Source organism: Platalea leucorodia, assembly GCF_965183815.1.
Source record: "Platalea leucorodia genome assembly, chromosome: 6".
Classification (NCBI taxonomy): Eukaryota; Metazoa; Chordata; class Aves; order Pelecaniformes; family Threskiornithidae; genus Platalea; species Platalea leucorodia.
Window position 1 is genome coordinate 83,435,052 of NC_138828.1, and position 20,158 is coordinate 83,455,209.

At 53.2% G+C, this 20,158-nt stretch overlaps 1 protein-coding gene across 4 annotated transcripts; it reads right to left on the reverse strand.

Annotated features, from left to right (window-relative positions):
* Positions 1 to 2,268: 2,268 nt before the first annotated feature.
* Positions 2,269 to 19,606, reverse strand: PANK2 (pantothenate kinase 2). 4 transcript variants are annotated; one of them, XM_082316102.1, is made up of 7 exons: positions 19,362 to 19,606; positions 9,007 to 9,359; positions 7,742 to 7,995; positions 6,020 to 6,196; positions 5,647 to 5,770; positions 3,110 to 3,235; positions 2,269 to 2,399 (listed from the first exon to the last, which is right to left on the reverse strand). In XM_082316102.1, exons 1-7 carry the CDS (start codon positions 19,561 to 19,563, stop codon positions 2,349 to 2,351), a joined length of 1,287 nt encoding a protein of 428 aa, XP_082172228.1. In that variant the 5' UTR covers positions 19,564 to 19,606; the 3' UTR covers positions 2,269 to 2,348. The 4 variants fall into 4 exon arrangements, with proteins under 4 accessions (XP_082172228.1, XP_082172229.1, XP_082172230.1 ...); XM_082316103.1 differs by lacking the exon at positions 19,362 to 19,606 and adding an exon at positions 17,394 to 17,724; XM_082316104.1 differs by lacking the exon at positions 19,362 to 19,606 and having other exon boundaries at positions 9,150 to 9,261.
* Positions 19,607 to 20,158: the final 552 nt, after the last annotated feature.

Sequence of the window (20,158 nt, forward strand, 5' to 3'; positions counted from 1 at the left end):
ATAAGAAATGAAGAATAAACAAGGTCTCGGGTGCCCAGATCCCAAAGAGGTTGCCCAGAGAGGTGGCAGTTGCCCCCCCCGGCAGCGTTCAAGGCCAGGCCGGACGGGGCTCTGCGCAGCCTGGTCCCTGCCCGTGGCTGGGTGGGAACCAGATGATCTCTAAGGTCCCTTCCCACCCAAAACCATCCCGCGTTTTGCCCCGCTCAAAGCCCTCACCTCTACAAGTACCAGGTCAGGGCGGCTGCAGAGCGGGAGACGCCCGCGGCCCGCGCTACGCCGCGGGAAAAGCACAAAAATTTCCTTCCGCAGACACAGGCAGCCAAGATCATCTTTCACGTGAATGCTACTCTCTTTTTCCCCCTCCTGTTTTATTGCTGTTGTCACATTACTGGATGCATTCGGGAAGTTCCAGGCCCGGAGGTAACTGGGGTTTAGCAAACGCCGTGCTTCACGCCGCGCCTGCCGGCTGGAACGCTTACCCAGCAGAGCTGAGGGCAGGCTTTCGGAGAAATGTCACGCAGGATCTAACCTAGCAAAGAGCACGTCCTCCAAATTCCGGGGTTTTTCCCTTTTCAGGGCCTTTTCTTCCCATTTCAGGCCCAAAGGAGAGGCAGGTACCGCGCACCGAAGGCGGCGAGCCGCAGGCGATTTGCTGTGCTGCTACCGCACCTCTGGGCAGCCGAAGTGCAGCGGCCAAAGCGGCGCGGGCCCTCCAGCGCCGCCGTCGAAACGCGCGTCAGGATCAGAGAGCTGGAAATCGACTGATGCGAGAAGAACCCGTCACTTTGAGAGACGCGTTGGAGCGACGGCCATTCCGGCGTCCCGGGATAAACCCCAAGGCGTACGACCGGGAGCGATCCGCGCCGGCGTTTTCACGCGAGACGGCTTCAGCGCGCTGACGGAAGGACCGCTTCTACGTACGGCCCGGCTGCCAGAGCGCCGCGGCGCAGGGGACGCTCTGAAGTCATCCGCGTTGCGCTGACATCATCACGGGAAGGTGCGGATGGCTCTTCGGAAAAGCGGCTCCTCCACGCTCCCGTTACGCTGCCATAACTGACGCTTGCAGCCTGGCCCGGAGACCACCAACACCCTTCTCTCCGCGTTTCCCAACGCACGATCCGAGCCCGGGAAGGATTTCTGCGAAGGGCAGGGCGAAGCAGAGACGGGAGGAAGGAAAGTCGGATTACGAACCGTATGCGTGCCGCTTCTCGTTTTTAAACCGTTGTCGACGATCAGCATCTCCGCTGTTTCACGAGACGACGCGTTCGGCGTGCGGTAAGCCACTTCTAAATCCGCGTCGGGAGATCTTTAGGGCTTCCAAACTGCAGCAACCCAGTTTGCAGGCTGTGCGCGGGACGGCGTGCGCAGAGAAAAGGGAGAGGAGTACAGCACGCGTATGGGAAGGAGAGGTTCCCCCCAGGAACTGCTAATTTAGCAATTAATAAACATAAAACGAACATTACAGAGAAAATCCCAAGTGTATGAAAGGAAATCTCATCTCTTTGGTATAGTTATATGCAGCCAAGTTTTACAACACAGAGGAAGAAAACCAAACGAACCAACGTCACTATTTCATCTTCAAATCTGCTTTTAGCAGACCTCAAGGTCGGAGGCAGGCGCTCCTAATGCTACGCCGGCACTGCGGCGCACGCCGGAGGGGTACTGCGGTCCGTACGGCAGCGTTACGGGCCGCCACCGGCATCGGCCCGCGCAGACCGCGGGGACCCAAGACACAGGATTTGTGCCTCACCTTTCATCTCTAGTACAGACGAGAAACCGCGGTGGCAGGAATGAAGCCTCCCCGGGAGCACGCCGGCGTTCGACGGGCCGCTGCGCGGGTCGGAGCAGGCGGAGGCGGTCCGTACGGCTTTACGCGCCAGGGCTGCGCGGAGTTTCTTTCTTTCCCCTTTACAGGCAATTTACAGCGTTTGCGGAACGTAAAACGCTGCGGCCGAACTCTATCGGCTGTGAACCAGGCAGACGTTCAACACTCAAAGGAATATTGATGGAGAGAACAGAGTGCAAGTCCTCTCTTATGTCACCACCATTAAACGCGTAGAAAACTACCTACAAAGGGCTATCTGAGGGCAGGACTCAATGCCCTACAGATATTCCAGCTACAACCGACGCCGTCGGCCAGCGTAGTTGCTCATCTGCTTGGGAACAAACCTGCGCTGCACCTGAAGGTTGGTTTCCAGTGTTCACAGACAGAAACCCAGCAGGGTCCTCTCCCTGGCTGATCAGGTCGCCCACGGTTCCTGTAGCAGTCAGCGGACGGAGGCTGTGAAGCGAAGCGTGGGCGTCGCGGCCCGGGAAGCGCCCCGAGGTCGTGGGCCCCGCGTACGGAGTCAGGCCGAATCCAGCAGCTCCAGGAGAGCACCGACCGCACCAAAATAGCCCTGAAGAGCAAACAGACGGGCGCATCTATTAAAAACTCAAAACACGGGCACACATCTGACGCAAGAACGAGAATATTACACATACGGTGTCATTTTAGCCACTTATAAAGAGAATTCACAAACAGCCCCAAGCTTAACTCTTTGAGCACAACGGATGCAGCAACCTGCCATCCTCCCCAACCCACATCCATCTCTGTCCCCCTCCAGTCAACCCAAATAATAAATGGGAATAAAAAATGCTAGTACCTAAATTAACACTCAAGGAAATGCCTCTACATTCTTGCAGGACCATTTTAATCGGCTCAAAACAGAAAGCCTAAATGACTAAAATCCTGCCGATGTCTCAGAACAAAGATCTAGGTGGGGGGAAGAACTCGCTATAGGTAGGTACGTTACAAAAGAGATTTTAACTATGGTGATTGTATTGGAAAGCACAGAACCATCTACACTGTCAATAGTCTGAAAGTTCACAAGCAAGATGAGCTTGGTAGGAAACAATTCTGGTATCAGCTACCGGAACAACACCCGTGGGTTTTCTGCCTGTGGCTGTAGCAGCAAAGCACGGGGAACCCGCTGCCCCATGTGCATCATCGATCGCTACGGACTCCACACGGCTCTTTCCAGAGCGTACAAAGGGTTTTCCTTTATACAGAAGACAAAATGAATGTTAAAAGTCATTTCAAAATTCAAATTTTTAAAAGTCATTTCACCTCATGTTCCAAGAAGAGTGCTTTTAACTGTCCCTTCGACCAGTAGTCCAAAGCGTATGCCAGAAGCCTCATCGAAATCGTGTTGATACGAAGGAAATTGCCAACGAACACCACTCGATTGATGTTCTGCAAGTATCAGGGAAAAAAATAAAAAGGAATGTTAGGGCTAAATTCCATTTTCTGCTTGCAAACAAAACCCCCGCCTTAGAGTACGTTAGACTGGTAGTGCCCTTTAAAAGCTGCCATATGCAGCTTTTCAAATACATTTTCCGGGAAGACTTGATGAAAAACAAGCAGCTGAAAGCAGAGGGGAATCACCCGTCGACACCAAAGCAACCAGATCCAGAGAAACGGCACCACCCCAAGCAGCAGCTCAGGAGCCTCGGCGAGCAGGGACGGGAGCTGCAGAGAGAAGCGTTACGATGCATACGCGGCCTTCTGAACTTGGCATTTTAAAACCGGACCCAAAAGAGACGATCTGCAAGCAAGAGATGAAACCGAGTCGGCTTGGGGTCTGGCAGCAGCAAGAGATGGTTCAAAAGAGAGAGGTGAGATCAGAAAGGCGCATTGGGATGGTCAGGAACTGCGCTGAAAGACAAAAAAAGAACTGTGCTGGGCACTGGTGAGGCCGCCCCTCGAATGCTGTGCTCAGCGCTGGGCCCCGCACCCCAAGGCGGCCATGGAGGGGCTGGAGCGTGGCCAGAGCAGGGCAGCGAGGCTGGGGCAGGGGCTGGAGCACAAGGCTGGGGAGGAGCGGCTGGGGGAGCTGGGGGGGCTCAGCCTGGAGAAGAGGAGGCTGAGGGGAGCCCTCATCGCTCTCTGCAACGGCCTGAAAGGAGGCTGGAGCCGGGGGGGTCGGTCTCTGCTCCCCAGGAACAAGCGCTGGGACGAGAGGGAACGGCCTCAAGCTGCGCCAGGGCAGGTTTGGGTTGGGTATTGGGAAAAACTTCTTCCCCCAAAGGGCTGCCAGGCCCTGGCCCAGGCTGCCCAGGGCAGGGGCTGAGTCCCCACCCCTGGGGGGATTTAAAAGCCGGGCAGATGTGGTGCTTGGGGACATGGTTTAGTGGTGGGCTTGGCAGTGCTGGGTTAACGGTTGGCCTCGATGAGCTTAAGGGTCTTTTCCAACCTTAACGATTCAATGGTTCTGTGAATTGAGTGCTGAAAGTGTCAGGCAGGGTCTGCAGAACATTATAAACATCCACAGTTCTGTCAGAAAGCAGTACCAGCCAGGTCACGTTAAGACAGGCTCTTTTTCAGACTCTTTCACACTACCCAGAAATCCACAAGTCAGCCACAGCCTTTCTAGCTTAGGAATTTGAGTAGAACGGTTCATTTTTTTGCTACGAGATCCTTATGCTGGCTAGGAACGCTGGTCATCAAGTGCCATCTCCTCTCCCCCCAACTCCCGCCTTTGACCCATCATTAAAAAAGCTGAATGGCTCGCTACTGTTCATCTGAAGGAAAAAAAAAACAACCAAAAACATTTAGAAACCCATAACCAACACAATTCTGAAAGGAAAAGACCAACCAAGTAGTGATATTTTGGATTTAAATCAGACTTCCAGCCAGACTTCTCAATCCCAAACAAGTTCTCCTGAGCCAAGTGATGAAGTCTGAAGCTTCCCTGTCCTCCAACAAGAAAATAATTTTCAGTTCCTCCTCTTACCGAGGAATCGGGATCAAGCCCTATCTGCTCCTTCACTCACGGCCTACGGATCTTCCTTCCGTCCCCACGTTCGTTAACGCTCTCCCCTAACGATTCCGCATCCTCTCTGCATTCGGCTGCGTCCTCCGGAGCGAGGACTCAGCAGATGTATTGTGGGCAAGACCGTTTGCAATACCTCTCGCCCAGCTTCGGCAGTAAATGAAGGTAAGCGGTAAGCCAACAGCGACGGGAGGCAGGAGGATGCTTCAGGCTCATCCCGGCGGAAGGGGCTCGGAACGGAGCGGAGAGCACGTCTCTGTTCTTTCATAGCCCTGTACAATGCTGCTTGACATGAATGCAACAAGGCAGCACTGTAAAGAAGCTGAAAGCACAAAGATACGGGAACGGCGGTGGAAGCGGCGAGGCCTGACCAAGAAAATCGAGCGCGGCTCGTAAAAACCGCACAGCGAGGGTGTCCAGCCCCTGCGCCCCTCCAGCCCACCCGTCCTTCTCTCTCGGCGGTCCCAGGGGCTGTAGTTTGTCGCACACCTACCGCTCCTCAAGCCACTGCACACCTACCGCTCCTCAAACCACCGCAGACAAGTTCTCTAACTCCCGACCAAGCAGAAGACCTAAGGGGACCAACGGCCCACCCCTAACTCATCCACTGCTCTTCAGTCCGCAACGATCGGTCTCAAACCATGCAGACGAGCAAGGACAAAATTTACCGAAGAATCCAAACCGAGTGGATGACAACCGCCTGAGCATCCAAAAAGATGAGCGTGAACGTGCATCTACAGAAGCGCACGCAGGGAAAGAGAGATCCTGCATGACAGTACCACGCAAGCGATGCTTCAGACAGAAAGCCATGGGACAGATTTCCCCTTAATACCTCATTAAGCGCACACATCCGTGCTATGGAGCCGATGTTGTTAGTGATGGTTATTAACGTAGCCTTCGCGAGGTCCTCTTTGCTGACAGATTCCCGCTTCTCCTTGCTCATCATGTTTCCAAAGCTGTAAAGACAGTTTTCGGGTTACAGGTCCATTTGCATCAGAATTCTAGGCGAAAACGGGAACTGCTAATTTAACCAAAGTGCTTCATCTTTAAGTATTTCCTTCTCATTTTAAAAAGCGTTGCTATTGGCAATTTAGATCTGGTAAAACAGAAGAGCAGAAGGAATGGTAGCTCTCCTAAGAGATGTAAACCCAGTTTTTCATCCTTGCAGAATCTCCTGTGAAAATTAACATCAGTCAGGTCATTACCTGGATGCTACGGCCCAGCCTGGCAACCCGAATCGCTCGTAGTCCCCTCCATAGATGTCCCGCACTAGTTTGTCCACTTTGGTGCTGTCTCCACGGGACGCCATCTCTAGGGCTTCTTCAAAGGTGGAGCAACCAGTAAGAAGGCAGCAGAGACCGAAAAAGGTTCCCCCTCCAAGGCTGCAACGTAAAGCAAAATGAAAGTCACCCGCCTTGCTTCCAAAGAGACAGAGAAAGAAAATGGCTCATTCCCCTGCAAGCTGTGGGCCCCGCACCCCAAGGCGGCCATGGAGGGGCTGGAGCGTGGCCAGAGCAGGGCAGCGAGGCTGGGGCAGGGGCTGGAGCACAAGGCTGGGGAGGGGCGGCTGGGGGAGCTGGGGGGGCTCAGCCTGGAGAAGAGGAGGCTGAGGGGAGCCCTCATCGCTCTCTGCAACGGCCTGAAAGGAGGCTGGAGCCGGGGGGGTCGGTCTCTGCTCCCCAGGAACAAGCGATGGGACGAGAGGGAACGGCCTCAAGCTGCGCCAGGGCAGGGTTGGGTTGGGTATTGGGAAAAACTTCTTCCCCCAAAGGGCTGTCAGGGCCTGGCCCAGGCTGCCCAGGGCAGGGGCTGAGTCCCCATCCCTGGGGGGATTTAAAAGCCGGGGAGACGTGGTGCTCAGGGACATGGTTTAGTGGTGGCCTTGGCAGTGCTGGGTTAACGGTTGGACTCGATGATCTTAAGGGTCTTTTCCAACCTTAACGATTCTGTGATCCTGTGATTCTAAGCTCGGATTGCTCAGCTACGCATCCCAGTTAGCCCGGGTTGCCCCAGTCCTTCAGCTTCTTCTCTTTTTGGTGCGAGCAATCTTGGAAGAGCAGCGGTTTTCTTTAAATCCACTACTTTCCGATAACGTACAGCCTGTAAGGAATCCCACGCCCTCACAGCCTTCTGCAGAGGGCATGTTTCTAAATGAGAAAGTAGTTTTCTTATTTTACAATGTCCACCTTCTTCCCAGCACTCAGAGAAGTCAAGCTTAAAATAAGTATTAGTCCTGCGGGATAACTGGAGTATTAGGGCACAGCTATGCAAAACTTAGGGGGGAAAACTGCGTCCTGTTCACTTTACTGCGCCCACGTGCCAATAATGACATACAATAGGAGTAAGATCTATACTGGGGGGGGTGTTTATTATTATTATTGCTAACTTTAGGGAAATTCAGGAAAGCTTAAAGCCGCAGAGCTCTTTGGCTTTGCCCGGCAAGAAGAGGCACATCTTCAGGAAGGGTTGCTGCAGCAGTCCAGCAGCTGTCCGGGGAATTACTGCCGTGCCAGCATCCCTGCCACCAAATCACGGTACCTTTCCGAAGTCAGGATGCAGATCTCTCCTGCTAGGATCAAAGCTAACAGTTGTTAACGTGATCGTTATGGGTCTATTTGGGATAATCCCAAACCATGGGATCTCTCCGATGGCAAATAAAACAGTTGAGAAGCTGTTTTTGCGGTTGCCCTGCTGTAGGAATTAAAGCGACTGATTGCAGTAAGGAAACCAAAACATGAAATTCAGATTTTTGCTTCCACGAGGGATCTTTGTTGGCAGAGATGAGGGACTGCAGTACGAGCAGGGGCTCGGTCATTCAACTCGCCACCATTAATGTAGCTTGTCCCTGAAAACATCCTCTACCATGCAGAAATGCATTCCAGACTAAAATAAAACTCAGAGTGAATTTACCCCCTCGCAGCACTCACCTGGTGCCCGTTACCCGTTTATAGTTTTCTTTTGAATACACAGCCAAAATGCTGACCCCCGAGCCAATGTTCACCAGAAGGAGAGGATACGGGTTCTCCAGGTTGAATGGGAGCTTCTGACATCTTTCAGCATCCGTCGGGTTTTCGAAATAGTAGCACTCGGAATGTCCATTGAATCCGACCGAATCAATGTACAGGACTCCTTTAATAAGGCAATCGAGTTCATCTACCTTACAAAGCTGAAGGTCACCCATCTGGCGGGGGAAAAAACAACACAGAAAGAAGAATATTCAAGAAGTAGCTAGGCATCTGAGGTGTTCACGCTCAGGGCTATGCATTCCCTGCCAGCTAAATTCAGCTCTCCGTTACTCTCCCCGTGGCGGCGGATAAAGCACGGAGCGCAGGAGGGCTCCGTCTCGCCCCGCGCGCGGACGGCGGACGGCCCCGGCCCGACGGCCGCCGGCGTGAGGGGGGACGAACAACTGGATCCAGGGATGGATGCCAGGAGAGTCCCACCGACTGCCACCGGCCTGGCTTAGGCCCTGACTCGGAGGCATTAGCATGAAAAAAAACAAAAAAAAGAGAAGGGACTTAACTGTTGGACCAAAAAGGAAAAAAAAACCAACCAAAAACCACGCAGAAAACAGAGGAAGTTACAAAATTGTTTTCCCCTCACGTCACTGTTTTGACTGCACAAAAAAGCCTCTACTTGGTGCATTTTTTTCAAGCCTTGGTTAAACCAAGTATTTATCACACGTGTTTTTCACCTGTGAACAAGAACCAACCGTGTAACGAAGCCACGGGATGATGTCAAATCCCAACTCCCAACCTCCTTTCTCCTGTCCCACCCAACCCGACCGAACCTCTATCGGCTCGCTCACACGTGCGTGAGAAAGGAACAATAAAGCGAACATTAAGCGTGTGAAAGACAGCAACGAGGAAAAAACCCACGAGACTGAGATCAGCGTAAGGAGAGGTTAATAATACAGAGAAAGTCTTGTCAGAGCACACGCCATGGAAGCTGGTGAATAATTTCAGAGTTACGGGAACGCTACGTGCACTTTCAGGGAAAAGTATCCTAATTTGGAGACGCAAGCTTGACTCCACATGCTGTTTCCTGAACCAGGTTTCATTTGAGTTAGCTAAATCTTTCAAAGCTAAGATTTAGAGAAGTTTTAGAGTCTGCAGAGAAAGTTTTCTAGTTTTAAGCTTTCCAAAAAATTTCACTACCAGATCCTAATCGTATAGAAGCCAAAAATGCATACTGTGCGAAAGTCCTGCTCAAATTTGTACGCTCCACCTCCCGTGGCACATAAGGTAGTATGGAGGCTTGAGAAGTGTTTTTCGCTTCCCATTTGAATAAAAGCAGGCATGTCATGAGTAGGAAAGCGTATAAAGTGCAGATTGCCTTTACGTCCACACAGGGTAAGGTCCTTTAGTTCAAGGTGCACATCCCGAATGCCTGTAGATCCGTAGGCTACGTTTGATGTCAGGTATTTGCGGATGCTTTTGAGATTTTCCACTTCCTCCTCCTCCTCTTCGGCGGTGATGTCCTTGGGTTCGAAATAAACCAGTTTGACCAAGGTCCCTCCAATATCCAAGCCAAACCAAGGAAAGACTAAGGAGAGAGAAAAAAAAGAAAAAGAGACGGGGTTTGGTATTGTTGTACCACCAGCAAAATACTTATACACCAAATTAATTCATGCAATTCTCGAGGGGCTCCAAAACGCAGGCTCGTTCGATCTATTCATGTCTGAAGTGGAAAATGCAAGTTAAAAAAAAAAACGTTAGCAGCCTGGTCTGTCCTTCGCAAGCGTGGCTGAGGCTCCTCTGTCCACGGACCTAACTCCCGTTTTGAGATACCTCGTGTTCGGGAGCTCCCAACAGCCGATGTGCAATCCTCCAAATACACCACCAGCCACGGCGCGGGTCCGAGCATCCGTACGCCCGCCAGATACCGCTGCAATTTTTATCCCTGGCTATTTCTTTTCTAAAGTTCTGATCCAGAGCCAGAGCCGAGGATAATACCGGTGCTTTTACATCAAAGGGATGTACAAACGTTAACTAATTACAACACATAACTGAGGTAGACAAGTAATCTAAGATGCCCCAGGGAGACAAAACCAAACGTCTAATTGGATTATTTTATTAGTCAAATTCCCCCCCCGGTACAAAATATGCATTAGTGTCAGGCCCAGCAACACTTACAGCTGTGTTAGATAATGAGCTGCTTGGAAAAGATCAAGAGAAAACCCTGATCAGATGGAATCTGCGATTAGAGCTGAGAACTGGAACAGATTAATATTACTATTAATGAGCTAAAGGATAGGCTAGGGCTAACAAGATAGATGGGCTCCAGAGCAAAGAGAAAAATGCAGCCGCGTGTTATGGCTTATGGCAGCAGGATTAAACCCTTCTGTTTTTTTTCCGAAAGGAAAAAAAGGAATGTTTAGGAAATAAACCTGGATGCAGCGTAGACTGCTACTCGCGTTCCTCTGGAAAGAAGGATCTCAGGGTTTAGTAAAATCCTTCCCTGTCAGAGACAGGCCTGATAGCACGCTACCGTTATTTTTGCAAAATACGTTCGCTTATCTGCAGACAGATAAGCGTGCAACACGGAGAAGTCCTCGCTCCCACCGCCACTGAAAGCGGGTGTCCCTCCGGTGAAACTCGGGGACGCGGCAGCCGTCCCCCGAAGGCAGAAGGGCCCAAGCGAGAGCTGCTCCTCCTCCTCCCCCGTCCCCCGTCCCCGCGGCGCAGGAGGGCACGATCCGACACCAGCGCCCGAACCCGGAGGCAGCGCTGAAGAAAGCTGAACAGCAAAGAAAACAGCTCAGGGGCAGGCGGGAAAGTCTCTCCCAGGCCAAACGATCTTTGAAAAGCCACAAACCCCATCTTTGAAAAGCCCACGTTTGAAGACGATGCGTTCTCTCCTCGGCGGGTTAACTTGGCTGCTGTAGGGAGCGGAGGTAAGACAGGGCCTTCCAGAGCATCACGGTTCCCCAGGAGCTGCTAGAGCCATCAGCTACCCACGTTCATTTTAAACCACCGAGTTATTTTTATATATTTACAGAGAGGCCACCCCCAAGCATCGCCAAAAAAGAAATCCTGACAGAAGATGCAAGCTCTATTTTAGGAGGCACATCCAAATCTCAATCGTCCTCTATTTCTCATGCATTTACTTCAGACAAGAACAGACATAAAAATAACTGTTCGTGAATGAGAGAGAGAGAGAAATCTGAATCACGGCCCAATGGAGGGAAAAAGCAGGAGCAATTCAAGGACTTTGGATAATTTCTCATTCTGCATTCCTTAAATGAATTTCAGGATTGCAAACACCATCAGCATTTCGGGGTGGAAAGTCTTACCAAGTGCTTTACTTGGAGAGTAAGTTTAGCGTATGTATCTTATTTCAAGACTCCCTCAAAAAAACCTTACTATAGCTAAATTAAACAGTTCAGTTCCTTCCCGGGAGAGGCAGGTTGGCTGCCTGGGCCTCATCACGCAAGGTGAGGAGAACCATATCCCCAGGGCCGCCGGACCAGGAGGAGCACCCTCATGGGAAGGGGCGTCCCAGAGTACAGGTGAAGGGAAAAGCAGGACAAACTCCAGGATTTCTGTACCTCCCCGCCAAAAAAAAAAAAAAAGGGCCTTGTCATGGAGGAGTGCGGCAACAGCAGCTGAGCTGCTCCGTCTTCCCCCGCCGGCAAAGAGAAGCGGCGGAGGCCACGAGCACCCCAACGGGGAGATGGATGCTCTACTTCTGCACGGCGGGCAGCAGGGCAGCCAACAAAACCCACCCGGCGTCCCCTCGCTTCGCTCGCTTGCTCCTCCCCACGCCTTAAACCTAAACACCCGTACACAGGCCCACCCGACGCGATAGGAAAGCCACCTCCAATACGGCGTATACATCCATACGTCAGCAGTCTCCGTATTAATGGCAGAATAGGTCCCCCTCAAAGTATTTTGTATTTCTTTGAATCAAAGTCCTAGATTTAGCAACCAACTACGGCAGAAAAATGCTTTGAACAAGGATCACGCCCTGCTATGCAGAGAAGCAGCAATAAAAATACCATCAGCGTCACACAGGTAAAAATAGGGCATCGGCAGCCAAACCAGAGCCTTCTGCGGCTGCGCCAGTCCCTCCAGTGACTGGAACTGGCAAACACCGCCCTATTTAAATACCCAGTTCAGGCATAAGATCACTAAACCCAGTTTCCCCACGTTCACGGTGCTTTTCAATACTGCTTAAGCTCTGTTGGAAAACCAGCAAGCTCCACGCAAGAAAAGGAACAGGAGGAGGCTTCCCACGTTACGCGGCCAAGTCCTCTCCTCTCCGCCGTGGCCACTGACGTCCTGGACTCCCTTCCCACCAGTTCCCCACTCTTATAAGCGCTCATCTGTTTTGTCGTCTGCTCTGACAAAGGGACTGGTTCCAGAAGCCTCCTCTCCTGGTGCTGGGAAACCTCCTTGGGATTTCTGGAATATATTGGTTCCTGTCAGGACATGCAATTTTTTTTCTGCACTATGAAGCCTGCACTTCTTTTTTTTTTTTAAAGCATCCCCACCCTCGTATTTAGAGGCCGCAATCCGCTCCCCAACCGCACTTTGCCCGGCTACGCAAGGGTAAAAACACGGAGAGAGCAGAGGACGGGGTCTCGGAGATGCCCTCATCGGGGTGCAGCAGAAAAGCATCCAAAAACCAAGGCACGGTGCCCCGCTGGAGCCACGTAACCGAAACGCCATACGGGCTGCTTCGCCACGAGCCACCGGGCTTCCACTCCAGAGCAGCCGCTCAGCTGGGAGGACCTGCACTTGTCCAGCAGAATAACGCTTTGAATCACGCTTTAAAGTTGGCTGTGAAGTTCAGCCAGCTACGAAGTTGGTTGTGCGGGACACAAAGCTTCCCGATTTTAGGGCGCACGAATCGCCAACTCGGTCCATCAGTTTAGGAAGCTTTCCTAGTCACAAAAAAAAAAGATAGCAGCTCCTTAGAAACTTCATCCCAGCTCACTCCCAGCACCCTCAAGACCTTAAATTGTTTAATATATATACATTTACCTTTTGTTCAAGTGTTGTTAGAGCTGCCGCTGAACTAGCAGCACACCAAGCGTGGGTTAAACCCGTTACCCGCTGTCTGGCGCACCAGAAGAGGTGGCTAACGGGGAAACGGGAACGGCGCTGGCAGAGCTCGGCGTAAACCGCAGTCAGGTTGGGCTCGGGGCTCGCTCATCTTCACTCAGCGCTGGCCCCGCTGAATCCCAGCTGGCCCCAAAAAGAGCATCCAAGCCCCCGTGCGGGGACACGGCCTCGGAGCGGAGCCGGCTGCGCGCATCCGCGTGGCACCAGCTGCGGAAAGGCTCTGCGGGGAGCAGCTGGCGTTCTCCATCTGCCAACGGCTCAGCTATACCTTCCCTAAGTCACCAGGGATAAATGCTAAAAGCTAGCCTATTAAGGTAATTAACTTAAACCAAATGATTCTTAATTATGGATCTCTCATTATATACAGCCCAGCCACAGGTTAAGAATCCAAGGAAGAAGTGCGCTCGCTCAAAATTAAATACTTCTTTACCATATCGCAAAGGATTTTCTATGCAGTAAAACCTGCAGGGAGCACTCGGATCATCCGGGGCAGGGACAAAACTTCCCCTATAAACCCATTTTTGTAGGAAAGGGGTGTGGCCCACAAACGGGAGGAGGGAATTATTTCAACGACGTGGAGAACCGGTTTTTTTTTTCCTTACACTTAGAGGAAGTCAGCCAACGCGAACATGCAGGGCAGCGACAGCTCTTCTGCATGCGAGAACTAGAAAAATCCCCGCCTTCAACGGAAGGAAGGAGGAAGCTCTCTTGGATGAACGCCATCGCCATCTGCTACCGAGGTTTCTCTTAAAACGCTGATGTTTTCCCAGCATCTACAGCGCGGCTGAAAGGCATCCAAAGATCTCTCCCTTGTGAGCCTCCATAGCATTTTTTCCGAGGGAGCCGCTGCCGAAGAGGGCAGATCTCGAGCAGCGCGAGAACCGGTGGCATCCAGGAGCCGCTGGGCGGCCCGGAGGCTGATTTTTCTCCGTCAGAAGGTTCTGCTGAAACAACCGGCGCAAGAAGACGCCAGCTTTAACGGCCAAGGCAGAAAATGGAAACGCTGCCTCTTTTCCCCACCTCCCCGCTGCTCCACGGACCCCTCCGTGCCGGGAAAGAGCCTCGCGGCTCTCCTTTCCGAGCGCTTCCCGGCCAGAGAGCGGCGGGGAGGACGAGAAACCCAGGGCAGAGGGTGGGAAGAGCATCGCGGTGCGGACCTCCGGGCTCCCCTCCTGCCCAGCGCCTCCCGGGACGCCTCGAGTCTCTCCCTGGGCGTTTGGCCGTTGGCGAGACAGGCACAAAATCCCCTTCCCAAAACCAGAGCTTCTCTCCTTTCAAAACCTTCCACAGCTTTTTCCTTAACGAAACTCTCTATATTACTTCGCTAGCACGACGACAGCCACCAACCCCGCTCTCAAACGTTGCGGAAGACAAAAAAATAAATCCAGCGGTCTTCGGCGTGAAAATCAGTGAGGGAACAACGAAGGCGACTGAAGGAACCGGCAAGACTGGGGCACCACTCAGCAGATCAGGCACGCAACGACGAGCCTTATTTTCCTTTGCTTCCCTAATGCTGCAGACTGCAACAGCAGTTATAAAGAATCCTTAAAGCAAATTTTTCCCCAAGAAAAAAATTCATTTTTTGGCCCGACGAAGTATTGCTTCCCCTTCGCGTTGACGCTTTTAAAAAGCAGCTCTATACGTACATTTTCCTACACACGATTCACATGCAGCTCTTTGTCTTAAAAATAAACTTGCTTCTAATGGGCAGATCTATGGATACGCAACAACAAACAGAAGACCGGCCTGCAGAGCGGGTGAAGGGCTTACAGCACTAAATCACCTCGCACGCAGAAAAGCTCACGGGTACCGTGTGTCCCCCAGCAAGAGCTGCCACCTCCCCTTCACCTTCAAATCCCCGTCAGAGTCAGACTGTAAGCTCTTTGGGGCAAGAAAAATACAACGCCTTTATTTGTTATGTAAATTACTTCATAAAACCGGGCACTATATAAATAAAAAAAAACCTCAACGGACTTATTTTGAAAGCTGCAGAAGTGTCGAGATGAAAGAGGCGATATAATTAAAGACCTCCACAGTGGATTTTCCTCCGACGACAAGCAGCTCAAGTCGTATTTCAGACTGATCCTTAAGTTATGAGCCAATTACACCAGAAGCTAAAAAGCTCAGCCTGCGGAGGAGCGACGGAGACTGACGATTTAGTTGAGCGTATGACAGCATCTCTAGGCTTACTCTAAACTATTCAACGTTCTATTTTAATAGCGTTACACCACGATGGAAATTTTACAGCTGGCAGGGGGAAATAAAAAATAAATATTCATCAGCATTTAATATAAAGTGACACTAAGTCTACATGTCCTCCCATCTCTAAAAATAGGCTCTGCTGGGAATTCACATTTCATACATAATTCCAAAACATAAAAAGGTATTTAAAAATCAAAGCTTAAATTCCGTACTGCAAAGGAGCTGCCAAAACATTATTTTATTTGTACCTCTACTTGCATACTGTGCATACTGAGAATCTAAAGCAACGTGCACCTTATGTCTTTGCGTGATTCTGACAGAAGATACTAAAACTTTAAAAAAAAAAAAAAAGGTATCAGTTGAAAAGACTACAGAATTGATGAGGACATGCGTTTGGTTTTTTTTTTTTGAATGATACACGTATACATTTTTAGAAACTGTTTGCAGGATGCTCTTCTTGGCGTCTTAGGTATAGGCTTTCTTTTGGAATTCCTGAGTACCCTACAATACAAATACACTGTATGCAACATAATTCCCCTTTTGTCAAACAGTAAAACGTTACGGATGATGCCTGGCAAAAGCACCAAAACAAGCTATTTCTTTTTTTTTTTTTCCCAGAGAACTAACAAACAGGGTACAGAAGGGAGAAGCATCTTTGTTACCCAGGGAAATAAGCTAAACCCATCTCTGTCAGGGAACCAGGTTTTCGGGAAGGAGCCGAGGAGCAGAGGAGAGGGGGGGAGGCTGACGGACTGCATCCCTGACCTCCTTCTCCTATCGTAGGGAAGATTCGTTACAATAAAATATTCCCCTGCTCATTATGATCTGCTCACCATCGGTTTTACACCTGGCACTTGAACCCACCCACGGCAAGGCGTTTGGTATCCCACAGTTATGTTAAAGTAAATGTAAATGTGAATATCCTCGTTACTCATCTGGGGTATTTCCAGTCCAGTTTTTAAGTGTAGATTTCGATAATGGTACCGATAATTCATTACCAGGAAGGAATTCTTCTCTACTGCCTCTGAAGCTGGTAAAGCTTTCTCTGTATTATCGCTTCTGCCTGTACTAATAATCCCATCAAGCTCCCCTTCGCACCCCACCAGCGTAATACTCCAGAGCAGCTAGGACCTTCAGCAAATCTCCGCTTCACCACATTTTCACGGGTACCCCTCGCTCCCTTCGGAGCGCAACAGCGTCCTTGACTTCTCCTCCTTTTCCCCGGGGCACACTGAAAATCACGACACAGTTAATAGCCCGCGATGCACGAGGGCGCGCAGCTCGGACGGCGGCCGTCCAGCTGCAGGTCAGGTTATTTCAGATATATCCAATCTAATTCCCCTCAGTCACAGACCTCTCCTGATCTCCGCAGCGAAACAGTTCTCGCTGCGCATGACGCGGGCGGACGGACAGACAGACGACGGAGGAAGAAAGCTCACGAGCTTGCCCGGCAGCCCGCTGAAATCCTTTCATTCCCGGGGAAGCCGGGCTCCTCCGCCAGGCCATCGGCTGGCACGGGCAGCAAGGCAAGCCTCAAGGTCACCGAGCTCGCTTGCCACATGCCAGCAGCAGGCAAGCGGGCGCTAAAGCGGGACGGTTTTGATCGGACGCCCCTTAAGTGGTTTGCTTTCATTCAGGCTTGCTTGCATCTTCCTTAAGGTGCGATCGAGCATTTTCACTTCAAAAGGTAATTTTCTCTGACATCAGCCGTCGTCCCTATTAAGGGATGCACTTGCTCCAGCACATTTCTCTGCCAATTATCACAAAAATCATTGAGGAACGACAGGCTACGTCGTAATCCCGAATCGCACTCCGCTGACCTCCCGGACTGGATCCAAATCCCGTCTCGGACGCTGCCAGCACACCCATTTTCCTACAAGTATCCCATGCCAACCTCTGCATTCAGCTTTACCGCAACAAACCCCAACCTCAACGGCCAACATTCATCTACGTTTTCCATAGAAGACAGAGAAACTGCCCCCAGGCAAGGCAGAAGAGAATAATCACCTAAGGCACAGCTCCAGCTAAGTCCACCCTAATTTTCATACCAGAGTTCTCCTTCATTTCCCTACAGATGACTGCAGCCGATTAACTAGCACGTCTCTAATTAACAACCCCACAGCTCCCACGGGTAGGTTTTGCTGTCATTTCCTTAGGACGACAGCCACGCAAGCGGACTTTCACCTACGAAGCTGGGCTTGCCGCATCTAAATCGCAAGATGCTCGCCACCGCTAGTGCCATTACACCCCTCTACGAAATTCCTTTCATCCTATTAATTCTCGGGTAAGCAGAAAACCCCACGATTACCTGAGTTATTTAACACTAACTTTACAGTCATTCCCCGGCGCAGGATCACTCCTGTAATCTAGCACGACCTGGAAACGAAAGGGAACAGAGGTGAGGTTAGCACAGCCGCGCCGACGCCACGCTGGCACGGCTGAGCCGCGCTCGCCTGAAACGAGTAACGCAAGCAGCATCCCGCTCAGCAAACGTCTTTCGACGTCTTTTGAGATATAATTCCTGTTTTTCACACTAAGGGCAAAAGAGAAGCTTCCTTTTTTTCCCCAAGCAACCAAAAAAAAAAGGAAATAACGCTATTTAAAGCTTTACATTAACACGGTAACAATAACATCTCGGCATTGCCAGCCAACAGAGCGAGTCGTGCTACGAGATGCAGGACAATTTTGATTCCCGTTTTCAGCCCGGATTCATTTGCTGACGTCCTTTTAGCAGCTGCGCAGGTGCCGGGGAACGACGCCGTCGCTGTTTCATTTTCAGGGTACGGCCATCTCCTTCCAAGTAAAGAAATACTCGCTCGGTTCCACGTCAGGCACGGCTGCAGTAAGGCACCCGCCGCACCACCTGCGCGGCAGCTCCTGCTGCTGCCAAAATGAAGGCTGCCATCCATTTTGCACCTAACTCGCCTTCCCACACGGCGCTGAAAAACGTGGTTCAGGGGAGGGTTTTTTTTTTTTTTCCTTGCAAAGCCTGGTTCAGGCTGCGCCCAGCCCCTGCCAAACCTGCGGGGCTCTCCCCTCCCCAAATTTCCTTTCCTCCGACCGGTTACCGGCCCGGCCAGGCAGCCTTCACCCCCCGGCCCCTCCGTCTCCTCTTCCTCGCCCCGTGTGTCCTCACCAGTCGCCTTCCAGGCCAAGGTCCCTGGCTCGGGGACCTCAGCGCCCGCCGCAGCCCCGGCGGGCCACCCTGCATCTGCCGGAGCTCCTGCGGCTCGGCCTGGCCCGTCCTCAACCCCAGCCTGCTCTGTCCCTGTCCCCGTCCCGCCGTGTCCCTGTCCCTCTGTGTTCCTCCATGTCCCCGTCCCTGTCCCTCTGCGTCCCCATCCCTCCGTGTCCCTGTCCATGTCCCTCCGTGTCCATGTCCCTCCGTGTCCATGTCCCTGTCCCTCTGTGTCCCTGTCCCTCTGTGTCCCCGTCCCTGTCCATCCATGTCCGTGTCCCTCCGTGTCCGTGTCCCTCCGTGTCCCCATCCCTGTCTGTCCATGTCCGTGTCCCTCTGTGTCCCTGTCCCTCCGTGTCTGTGTCCCTCCGTGTCCCCATCCCTGTCCCTCTGTGTCCGTGTCCCTCCGTGTCCCCATCCCTGTCTGTCCATGTCCGTGTCCCTCTGTGTCCCTGTCCCTCCGTGTCCGTGTCCCTCCATGTCCCCATCCCTGTCCGTCCATGTCCCTCTGTGTCCCTGTCCCTCCATGTCCGTGTCCCTCTGTGTCCATGTCCCTCTGTGTCCCCGTTCCTGTCCGTCCATGTCCGTGTCCCTGTCCCTCTGTGTCCCTGTCTCTCCGTGTCCCTGTCTCTCCATGTCCCTGTCCGTGTCCCTCCGTGTCCATGTCCCTGTCCATCCGCGTCCCTGTCCATATCCCTCTGTCTCCATGTCCCTCCGTGTCCCTGTCCCTGTCCGTCCATGTCCGTGTCCCTCTGTGTCCCTGTCCGTGTCCCTGTCCGTCTGTGCCCTTGTCCCTCCGTGTCCCTGTCCATGTCCGTCCCTGTCCCTGTCCATGTCCCTCTGTGTCCATGTCCCTCTGTGTGTCCGTCCCTGTCCCTCCGTGTCCCCAAACCGGCCGTGCCCTCCCGGTGACCCCCACCCCTCCCTGCCACCCCAGTGCTGCCCCATTCCCCCTCCCCCCCCCTCATTAAAGAGCCCCAGCCCCACCCACCCCGAGGCCACGCCCCTCCCGGCCCCACCCACCGTAGCCCCACCCCGGGCCCCGCCCCTTCCCGCTAGGCCCCGCCCCGCCGCCCCCCCCCTTCCCGCCGCACTCACGCGGGCGGTTCTTGCGGACCGAGTCCCGCCGCTGGCGGCCGAGGGAGCCGCCCCCTTCGCGGGGCTGCGGCCCCGCCGCGCTGTCAGCGCCCGCCGCGCCGCTGTTCCGCCGCCGCGGGGGTCCGGCGTCCGCCGTTCCCCCTCCGCCCCGCCGCCGGGGCGCCTTCTCCTCCGCCCCGCCGCCGTTGCGGAGCGGCTCCATCCGCAGCGCGGCCCGGCCCCGCGGGCCGCCCGCCCCGCCGCGCCGCGCTCCTCACGGCCGCCACCGCCGCAGCCACCGCCTCCAGCGCGCCTGCGCCCAGCGGCCCCCCGCGCCCCGCCGGCCCCCGGGGAGGGGAGCGGGAGAGGCCGGGAGGCGGCCGCCCAATCCGCGCCCTCCGCCGCGCGGAGCGACAGGCGGCTTCGCCAATGGGAGACGAGGATCGGACGGCAGCGGGGCGCCGGGCCCTCCCACCCCCCCGCGCTCGGCGGCGGAGACTGACAAGGGCGGCTGGCCAATGGAATGGGCGAGCTCGGTAGGGGGCGGGGATTAAGGTGCCCGCGGGGGCGGGTCGATATGCGGCAGCGCTGGCCTATGGGTTTCCTTTGGGAAGAGAATGACACGACAGCTGCCCAATGATGTGAGGCGCCTGCCCGGCCGGGGCGGGAGAAGGCAGGCTGATTGACAGCCCGGGTAACTATGGCAACGCAGAAGGGGGCCGAAAGGAAGGCCGCAGTAGGCCCGGCTGGACCGGGCCGCGCGGGGGCCTCCTTTGCATATCATTTACATATGCAAATAGCGAGGCCTCCTTCATCCC

Excerpts from the sequence above, each read along its gene's own strand:
- PANK2 (XM_082316102.1), bottom strand. The coding sequence starts at position 19,563 with ATGGAGCCGCTCCGCAACGGCGGCGGGGCGGAGGAGAAGGCGCCCCGG. Across the intron at positions 9,360-19,361 it reads GGTCCGCAAGAACCGCCCGC|TCTTTCCTTGGTTTGGCTTG; the intron begins GTGAGTGCGGCG and ends CTCTCTCCTTAG. Across the intron at positions 6,197-7,741 it reads AAACGGGTAACGGGCACCAG|CCTTGGAGGGGGAACCTTTT; the intron begins GTGAGTGCTGCG and ends TTTACGTTGCAG.